At 37.0% G+C, this 10,673-nt stretch overlaps 1 protein-coding gene across 1 annotated transcript; it reads left to right on the top strand.

The window, feature by feature from the left end:
- The first annotated feature begins 144 nt into the window (after positions 1-144).
- On the top strand, positions 145-7,247 carry ankrd46a (ankyrin repeat domain 46a). The gene is made up of 4 exons (XM_056446962.1): positions 145-231; positions 2,115-2,425; positions 3,953-4,111; positions 6,594-7,247. The coding sequence occupies exons 2-4, from the start codon at positions 2,115-2,117 to the stop codon at positions 6,808-6,810; spliced, it is 687 nt and encodes a 228-aa protein (XP_056302937.1). The 5' UTR covers positions 145-231; the 3' UTR covers positions 6,811-7,247.
- Positions 7,248-10,673: the final 3,426 nt, after the last annotated feature.

A 10,673-nucleotide genomic window follows, 5' to 3' on the forward strand; every position in this document is an offset into this window, starting at 1 on the left:
GCACTGTGGGAAACCCAGTCCACGTCTGAATCATTCCATTAGTTGCTGGTGGCATAAAAACTACATTCCCCAGATACAAGATACGGAAGTGTTTCAATAACATACCCTGGGGCTTGTAGTCTGTTATGATTGGCCCTACATCTGTTTACGTCATTTAATTCCTATTTTCCACAACAGAGGCTGGGAAAAAACAGCGGATTTTATAAGATACCGTCGTAGGAGCACTCTGAGGTATTAACTAACATCATTTACATATTTAAAACAATGCTTTAGATGCTGTTTTTGTTACGCTCGTGTGTTTTGTTTATTTTGTTCTGTTGTTAGCTGGACAATGCTAGTCCGTCCGTTAGCTATTATTCATTCGTGAAGTTTAGTTTGGTTATTAAATCACTGCCATGTAATCTAAATTATGTCTGTTATTGTGAAATAAACTTTGAATCATACAATAAACATTATACGTACTTTGTCATGGAGAGATTTCAGGATAAGTTGTGTACTTTAGGTGTTGTTTTCAGGCATCTTTTTCACAAATTTAACTATTTCAGTGATTCCTTGGTGAGGCAAATGATACTGCTATTAAAAATACACATTTCCACAACAACACTGCAAGTGAATAGGGTAAAAAAAATTAAGTAAAGTTGGTTTTATAGTCACACAGTCAAATAAATAGTGCTAATGTTGTTTTCAAGTCATACTTGCATGTAATTATCCTAATAATTAGTAATTATACATATAATTAGTCCTAGTATTAAAAGCACCATGGTAGACAATAAAGGGAGCATGTCACAAGTTGTCACTGAACAAATGTGTGAATATAAAACCAACTTTACCTCATTAAAAACAATTACTACTACTTCTCACTAATACTAGTTTCTGAAATGTTATGTCAAGTGTAATGTTTCGGGAATTGTCTTATTGTTTGGCTTTAGAAAAATTTACTTATATAATCAAGAGAAAATCTGAAAAGTTTTTAAATTTGGCATCCCTTTGTGTTATTTCTGAAGGAAGCTGATACAAATCTTTTATCTGTATAACTTGTATCACCTGCTATTGATATACTGTTGTTGTTCTATGATTTACCTTTTTATTGTATTTGTAAGTATATGCATTTAGTTAAACCAGCCTGGTTTTAGAGGGGTTTTGGCCATTTCCAGCCTGGTCTTAGCTAGTCAGGCTGGAAAATGACCAAATAAAACCTGCCTGACCAGCCTGGTTTAAGCTGGACATAGCTGGTTTTGGCTAGGCTGGTCAAGCTGGTTTTAGCTGGTTATCTCCCAGCCTGACCAGCTAAGACCAGGCTGGAAATGGCTGGAAACCAGCCTGGAAATGGCCAAAACCCCTCTAAAACCAGGCTGGTCAACCAGCTAAAACCAGCCAAACAGCCTAGGCTGGTTTAAGATGTTTTTTTTCAGTAGGGTTGTGACGCGAGCTGAGCAATTGTCCCAATCTAGTGTCCAACCGAATGATCTCTGCCGGAAGCTCTGCAAGTCTCCCACATATTCATAGCGGCTCTGCGCAATTTAGTAAAAAAAAAACAAAACAGAAATGATGATGACGAGATTGAAAAAGGCAAGATTACAGATCGAAAGAGGCACAATGATTCTCTAAGCATTACATTTGTTAGGTTAAATGAATAGAGCTGTAATCTCTGCAAATCTCTATTATTATTTTATTATTTCTAAATGGTGTAAGAGACACGTTTAAAGGATTAAATGCAGCATCCTTCATTTATTCTCTAAGGTAAGGCGAGATCCCCACTTAAGTATGATACTTAAAAAGGTGATTAATGCATTATAAAGCTTGAAGCATCAGAATCGGTACTCGGTATCAGCCAATCATCATGACAAGAAATCGGTGCTCTGTGTCTGCTGCAAAAATCCTGATCGGAGCATCCCTACTATATATATATTTTTATTTTCTAATTATTTTTTTATTTCGTATTTTTCCTTGTGTATGTTTGGTTTTGATTTCTGTAGTACATGTTAAAAGCTACTAAAATCAATTAAGACTGTGTTTCCTAATGTTTTGAAACTATAACAGTATCTAAAAAAGGCGAAATGTACCAGAGTTTGTAGAAGCTTGTGAATACTGAAGACAGTGTGATCTTTCCACAGATGTCGTACGTGTTCATCAACGACTCCCTGCAGGCCACAGTGCCGCTGCTGCAGGCCTGCATCGACGGGGATCTGGTTCACACTAAACGCCTCCTGGAGTCTGGGTTCGACCCCAACATGCGGGACTGCCGTGGACGCACCGGCCTGCATCTGGCTGCTGCTCGGGGGAATGTGGAGATCTGCTCTCTGCTGCATAAGTTTGGTGCTGATCTGCTGGCCACCGACTCACAGGGAAATACGGCTCTGCACATGTGCGGACATGTGGACACCATCCAGTTCCTAGTGTCCAACGGCCTCAAGATTGACATCTGGTCAGTATGACATGTTACTGACAGCTAAAGAAATTGCGATTTAGGCCCAATCCCAAAACCGCTTAGCCCTTTCCCTTACTCCTCGTTTTGTAGGGCTAAGGGGAAGGGCTAGATAGAGAGATTTTTCAGGACCACGCTCGAAACCAAGGGGTAGGAAAATTTCCCAGAATATACCAGCTACAACGGCAGCATAACTCCTATACATCAGTCCCACTCGATGACACTGGAATACCCTGTCAGAAAAGTCTAGTGGCTGAGAATGGGCTTTTTACAGTGTCTGCTATAATGTTAATGTTGTTTTCTTGTGTTAATATGACCACTGTGTAAATACACAGTATAGTTACGATCTTATTGCCACATTAGATCATTATGATAACATGATACATACCTTCAGTGAAGATAAATACCAAAAAATAGCACAACTGGAATCACTACAGCAGTCGCAATCGTCTGATCTCATATGAAGCAAGAGCTCACAATGACATATGATGACGTGTGCAGGTGCTGTAGTGGTGTCCCATTTCTTAGGGGTAAATTTTGAAGCCCCTTCACACTCTGTATCAAAAATAGAATTGGGATTGGGCCTTAGTCACATTTCCCTGAAAACTAAGCTCTGTCTTAAAGCTGTACCCACTTCTAGAAAAGTGACAAAACAAAATGACATACAATCACTAATAACGTCTTTTTATTTATATATAATTATTTTTTAGGGGTTTTCACCTTTATTGATAGGACAGTAGAGATGAGAGACAGGAAAGTGTGAGGAGCAGAGATGGGGGAAGGATTGGCAAAAGACCTCGAGCTGGGAATCGAACTCTGGTCCCCACGAGCACCTCAGTGCTATGTGTCGACGCACTAACCACTAGAGCTATTGGCGTCGACAATCACTAATAACATTTTACAAGGACAACATTCTACATCCCCGCTGTCAGGTGTATATTAGGACATTTACTTTTTTTAATATCACATTATTAAGGAATCTAAATAATCTTTAAGAGTCGCTTGAATATGTTTATGGCTATTTATAATAGTGTGCTGTTGTATAATCATTATATAATCAGTGGTGTAAAATAGTCTTAAAGTCTGTGTGAGATCAAAGTTTACTACATTTATTTTGCTAGCTCACATTGTTATTCTTTAGGTGAACAATTAATCCGTGCTAAGTTAATCGAACAAAAAAAAAAGTTAGTTTTGGTAATCTTCCAGTCTGAGCATGTTTCTGCATTTGGATTGTGCATCTGCATGCTTTTGTAATGTCAGTTTGACGCTTCAGCCTCAATATTTTTTACCACGCCCCTCTTCCTGTGTGATGCACAAGAAGAAAGCCCCGCCCCCTACTCAATATTCAGTCTTAGTTGAAAGTCCATCAACACACTGAAATAGAAGCACCTTCCGGTTAGTGAATGATAATCACTAATTAATAACATCACTCACCGCAATAATTTGTGTTTGCATTTGCACAGCAACAACTGATTGATTGTGACAGGCTTATTGACCGCATGACATGTGTATTTTTGATTTAAACAGTAATCACAACGGAGCCACTCCTCTGGTTCTGGCCAAGAGACGCGGCGTTAATAAAGATGCTCTTCATCTGTTGGAGGGTCTGGAGGAACAGGAGGTAAAGGGCTTCAACCGCAGCTCACACTCCAGTCTGGAGAAGATGCACATGGCTGAGAATGAAAGGTCAGATCACAAACATCACCTGCTTTTATTTTCATCACTGCTGTCTGTACACTCTAAGACATTACTTAAAGCATGGGTCTCAAACTGGATTCCTGGAGGGCCGCAGCTCTGCACAGTTTTGCTCCAACCTTAATCAAACACAGCTGATCAGACTAATCAAAGTGTTCAAGACTACTAGAGACTATTAAGCTGGTGTGAGTTAGAGGTGGTTGGAGCTGAAATCTGCAGAGCTGCGGCCCTCCAGGAACCAGTGTGGGATCATTGACTTTAAGGGACAGTTCACACGAAAAGGAAAATTACTCACTTTTTACTCACCCAAACCGTCACAATTCTCTTTCACATCGGTCACATCCATAACCAAGCATAAAGCTTTTCCCTCATAAATGCTAAATAAAATAAAATCAATCGTTGTTTTATAATGAGCAACTCTTATCCTGTTTATTAGCATTGTTTCTTTTGGGTTGTGCAGTTTAATTCACAGTATTTCCACAAAGTATTTTGGATTACTGGGAACTTGCAAACTTTTTTGGTCACAACCATAACGCATGTTTATTTTCCTCATTTAAAATATAAAATATGTTTATGGATTAATATGTTTCTGATTCCAGAACTCTGTGTTTAGTCGTTTTGTAAAATATATACAGATGATTCAATATAACTTTAACATATAGGGCCCTATTATACACCCGGCACAATAATGCTCAAGACATGTTTGGCGTGATTTGTTGCTATTTTCAGATCAGCGCAACAGTAATTTTCGCGATTTGCGCCATGTTGTTTGAGTAGCAAATACATTTGCGGCACTTTGTGGACTCATGGGTGTGCTGGTCTATAAAGGAGGTGTGTTAAGGCGCATTGTTCATGCGTTGCTATTTTGAGGAACTGAAATAGACCGCACCATTGACCAACTAAAAGCTGCTCTAAAGTCCAGCGCAGAGGGTGTTAGTTAGACACCTATGCAGGTCCAAACGCTTACACATTGCTTAATACACACAGGATGTTCAGCAATACACAAATATCTTTACAGATGAAAACAATTAAAGGATTAAAATATTACAAAAATTATTATTTTCTACATAAATATAAAAACCACTGCCTCCATGCTGTCTTCACCTCGGGGGGCTTTTTCAGTTTATTCATGAAAATCTGCATTAGTATAATGTTATTATTATTAGCAGTATTATTGATTATCTGCAGATTTATATTTGCTTTAATAAACACAAGTTTAGATTTGTCCACCTGTCGAGTTTGGAGACGTCTGCATCACCATATGGGGCATAAGAACAGGATGTGTGTTTAGGGGTGTGACGATAACCGCGTCACCGCCTTACCGTCATAATGTCAAAAATATGCGGTTGTTCACCGTGGTCGCAGCATGCGCGTCTGTTTATAGCTTCTGTAAAAAAAGACCTACATTTGACCACCCTTTTAGCAAAGCCTATATTAATATACTGATATTCCTGTGCAAGTTTGACACTGTAAATTAAACTGAGGAGAGTTTAACTACTTCACAACACTCCGTCACCTGAACTCAGCGCGAGGGAAAAGGAGAAAAGTGCAGCGCTGAGGTAAAATTATATTCTAAATAATAATCTTCCATGCTAAAGTCATAATCTTTAAAATAATCACTTGTATTAAAAATGTTGATAAAGGGATTGGAATATATTACAGCGGTGCGTTAAAATGCCTATTTTCTGTGAAGCAATTTTATTTATATATATATATATATATATATATATGCACGGTTAACTGACATACCGCATGATTTCTTGCTTCATCACCGCGGTAACAGAAAATCCGTTACCGTCACAGCCCTACGTGTGTTTTATATAACTCTGTTTTTCATTATTGTTGTTCATTTATTGCTAGAAATTAGAACTGAATTTAGAAATAGTTTTGAAGCAAATCTTTGCGCTTAAGAAGCAAAATTTAAATATGTAGGCTAACGGATGTCTGCAGTGGAGTGAGTTTTCACCTTTTCCTTACTCCACCAAAGTAAAGGAGTAAAGTAAAGAGAAAGTAAAGAGGCTGAATGAAGGAGGCTCGTTCTTTATCCTCGTGCTGTAGATGCTCTGTTTAACTGTTTTCTCACTAGTAAAGCGTTCAGTTTTTACACTTACAAAGTCCGGCATGTAAATAGCAAATGCGTGATGCAACTGACTCTTAAAGGGAATGAGAGATTAGTCTCTAATGCTCAAAACACACCCATAACTTATTAAGAGGATAAGCTCAACCCTGTTTGACCATGCACCGGGCACAAAGCATATTTTTCCATCCTTAAAATAGCAAAAGTGTATTCAGACACGCGATTAATGCTTTTGCGCCATGCGCTTTAGATTTTGTGCTTAGATCAGTAAAATAGAGCCCTATATACTTTTCTCTGTGAACTTATGTTTTCAGTTTTTACTGCCAATGTCACATCCATAACGCTGGAATTGCTCATTGTCCAGAAATGCTGATTACTGCTGTTGTGTGTTCGCAGTGCCATGGAGAGCCACTCTCTCCTGAACCCGCACCTGCACCACAGCGACGGCGTGTTGTCCAGCTTCAAAACCACCTGGCAGGAGTTTGTGGAGGATCTTGGTTTCTGGCGAGTGCTCCTGCTGCTCCTCGTCATCGCTCTGCTCTCACTCGGCATCGCTTATTACGTCAGCGGAGTCTTACCTTTCGCATCCAATCAGCTGGAACTTGTACATTAAACCACCGGCACATCAGAGATCATTAACCCTTGTGTAATGTTCAAATTGACTCCCCATTCGTTATGCTGGGGGCTGTTTTTGACCCCATTGACTTCCATTATAATCACATTATTTGATTGCAAATCTATGATAGCATGTAATCATGCGCTCTTAATTGTTGGTGGTTTTCCTGTTGGGAAGAGGTCAAATGTGTCATTTGTACTGTTGATCATCAGTTGGCTGCATTAACCCTTTAGATAGGCCTATGCAAAAAAGGTTACTGGCTTTTACATGGAGTTCTGTGGAGAAAAACAGCAGATTATAGTGTGTGTGCAGAAATACACTTACAGGGGCGTAGCAACCGGGGGGCAGGGGGATCCGTCCCCCTCACTTTTAGAAACAGACCATTTAGAAACAGGTGATTAATAATTATATGAACGTATGATCTCATACAGCCCCCCCCCCCCCCCCCCCACTTTTAAAATGTCTGCTACGCCCCTGTACACTTACTATGTTCTGAAAGCCGAACTGTTTATTTTGATTTTCTCAGACATATTAAGATGAGTGTGAGACCAGCATAAAACCAGCAACAGTCAAGAATGCATGATTATATGGTGTCATGGCTTTGCAATCAAAAAATGTGATTATAATGAAAGATGTTGGGGCAAAAACAGCCCCCAACATAACCAAAGTGTTGTAAATTTGCCCAGAGTGTATTGAGTTTTTGAAAATTTTCTTAAAATCAGATTTGTCACCAAAAATCACTTCATTTATTGAAACACAGGGAAATTGTGGCCAAATGAAGCCTCAAAATCACCTCAGAGTGGATGAAAACACCCCCAACAGCACACAAGGGTTAAAAACAAGTCATTTTACTCACTCTGTCATTATTTACTCATCCTGAGTTTCTTTCTTCTGTTGAATGCAAAGGAAAATATACTGAAGAATGCTGGAAAAAACAGTCATTGATTAACAAAGTGTATTTTATTCCTACTCTGAAAATCAATGGCTATTTTTTCAAAACATTCTCCAGAATATCTTGCTTTGTGGTCAACAGGAGTGAGGAGATGGTCATTTTTAAGTGTACTGTCTCTTTAATATTTCCTCCACCTATTGATTGTGCATAAACATGCTTTATATTGTAACCAAACATTCTGTGATTTGAATATTAAAGGGTTTTGTATATTAATGTAAATAGACATTTCATGCGCTAAACTAATTGTCATTTCTATTTTCCTCTTGCCTTTTTTATTGTGTATCTGCACATCCCTGGTGTTGTTCGTGTAACCGTCCACACTTTGCCTCCTTAATTAACTTGTAATTTAATTTAAATTATTGGATATACACATTATATATTTGTGTTAGCAAAAAAAGTGTGATGACATTTTAACAATGGTTTATGTAAAATTGATCGTTGCACCTTTTAATGCATTGACTTTCATAAATAAACAGTTAATACATGCTACAACGCATGTGTTCATAGAAATGTAGGCATAATTTTTAAGAACCTTCAGTTTATATATGTAACATTTCATTACAGTGACCTTGAAATAAATTAAATACTTGTGAAAAGAATCCTGTTTGTTATCTTTAATATATAATTTTAATATTTAAGTATATATATATATATATATATATATATATATATATATATATATATATATATATATATATATATATATATACATATATACATATATATATATATATATATATATATATATATATATATATATATATATATATATATATATATATATATAGAGAGAGAGAGAGAGAGAGAGAGAGAGAGAGAGAGAGAGAGAATCTGTAATTATGGAACCAGCCGTGCAGGATTGATTGATTGATTGATTGATTGATTGATTGATTGATTGATTGATTGATTGATTGAAAAACAACTTGAAGAAATGTATACAAATACAATTTTTTTTGTCCTGATAAAAAAATACTAATAGATAACTTTCTTCCTTTATATGTTATTTTCTGTATATTTACAATAATTTTTTTCTTGTATTATTGTTTCATTTATTTTGATGTATTAGTATATGTTTCATTTATTTATGTATATTTTCTGTATAATTTAATAATCGCCGGTTTTATCTTCTGAAAATATAACAACAAAAACAGATATAAAATACTATAATGGATTCATCAATTTCCTTCATTCTGTTTCTTTTGGCTCAGTCCCTTTATTCATCAGGGGTCACCACAGCGGAATGAACCGCCAACTATTCCAGAATATGTTTTATGCAGCGGAGGCCCTTCCAGCTGCAACCCAGTATTGGGAAACACCCATACACTCTCATTCTCACACTCATACGCTACGGGCAATTTATTCAATTCAATTCAAGTGTTTGGATTGGAAACCGGAGCCAACATAGGGAGAACATTTATATCTGCCTTTGTTGTTATATTTGTAAGAGATACTGTACTGTATAACCGTCTCAGGGTGACATAGTGGCTCAGTGCTTAGGAGTGTGGAGTTTGCATGTTCTCCCCGTGTTGGCATAGATTTCTGACTTCATAACTCTAAATAGCGACTTTTTATCTCAGAATTTTGACTTAATATCACACAATTACGACTTTATTTTTAAAAATTCTGACTTTATAACTCAGAATTTTGACTATTTCTCTGAATTTTAACTTTTTTCCAGAATTGTGGGTTTATTTGTCGCAATTCTGACTTTAAAATTCTCAAAATAAAGTCAAAATTGCAAGTTTGTATCATGAAATTCTGAGATTAAAAATTTTCTAATTTTTTATATTCCATTTTATAATCAAACATTTAGACTTTGGCGATCAATAAAATAGGCCTAACGTTAATAAATCAGTATTTTTAAAAAAAGACTAATACCGTTTAATTATAATAATTAAGGTAAAGTTGGTTTTGCATAATTGGACTTTGGCGTTCTATAAAATAGGCCTAATGTTAATAAAGCAGTATTTAAAAAGGACTAATACCGTTTAATTATGATGATTAAGGTAAAGTTGTTTTCGTACATTTGGACTTGGTGTTCAATAAAATAGGTTTACCGTTACTAACCCTACTGCAAAAAACAGCCTGGGCTGGTTGGCTGGTTTTAGCTGGTTGACCAGGCTGGTTTTCGAGGGGTTTTGACCACTTCCAGGCTGGTTTCCAGCCATTTCCAGCCTGGTCTTAGCTGGTCAGGCTGGAAAATGACTAGCTAAAACCAGCTTGAACAGCCTGGTTTAAGCTGGACATAGCTGGTTTTGGCTGGGCTTCCAACCAGGCTAGGCTGGTCAAGCTGGTTTTAGCTGGTCATTTTCCAGCCTGACCAGCTAAGACCAGGCTGGAAATGGCTGGAAACTAGCCTGGAAATGGCCAAAACCCCTCTAAAACCAGGCTGGTCAACCAGCTAAAACCAGCCAACCAGTTTAGGCTGGTTTAAGCTGTTTTTTTAGTAGGGAAAGCAGTATTTTAAAAAGGACTAAAACCGTTTAATTATTATATATAAGGTAAAGTTGTTTTCGTACGTTTGGCGTTCAATGAAATAGGTTTACCATTACTAAAGCAACATTATAAAAAGGACTAATACCGTTTAATCATAGCGATTAAAGTAAAGTTGGTTTGGCACGTTTGGACTTGGCGTTCAGTAAAATAGGTTTACCGTTACTACAGCAGTATTTGAAAAAAGACTAATACCGCTTGATTATAATGATTAAAGTAACGTTTACCTTTATTAATGTTTCACATCATATGGACTTTGGCGTTCAGTGAAAAACTAAAGTAGAATTTAAAAGACTAAAACTGCAGATAAAGTATAATAAGCACAACTTGTGACACGGTATATTGTTTGCCACGCTACTTTGATTATTCGGTCTAACTGTATGCTGTACTGTGATAGGCATTGACTGCTAATATG

This window comes from Danio aesculapii, chromosome 21 (assembly GCF_903798145.1).
Source record: "Danio aesculapii chromosome 21, fDanAes4.1, whole genome shotgun sequence".
Classification (NCBI taxonomy): domain Eukaryota; kingdom Metazoa; phylum Chordata; class Actinopteri; order Cypriniformes; family Danionidae; genus Danio; species Danio aesculapii.

What these genes read in the sequence shown, in the direction of transcription:
- ankrd46a (XM_056446962.1), top strand. Translation starts at nt 2,115, where the DNA reads ATGTCGTACGTGTTCATCAACGACTCCCTGCAGGCCACAGTGCCGCTG. An exon ending in GGCCTCAAGATTGACATCTG is followed by an intron (nt 2,426 to 3,952) that starts GTCAGTATGACA and finishes TGATTTAAACAG; the next exon opens with TAATCACAACGGAGCCACTC. An exon ending in CACATGGCTGAGAATGAAAG is followed by an intron (nt 4,112 to 6,593) that starts GTCAGATCACAA and finishes GTGTGTTCGCAG; the next exon opens with TGCCATGGAGAGCCACTCTC.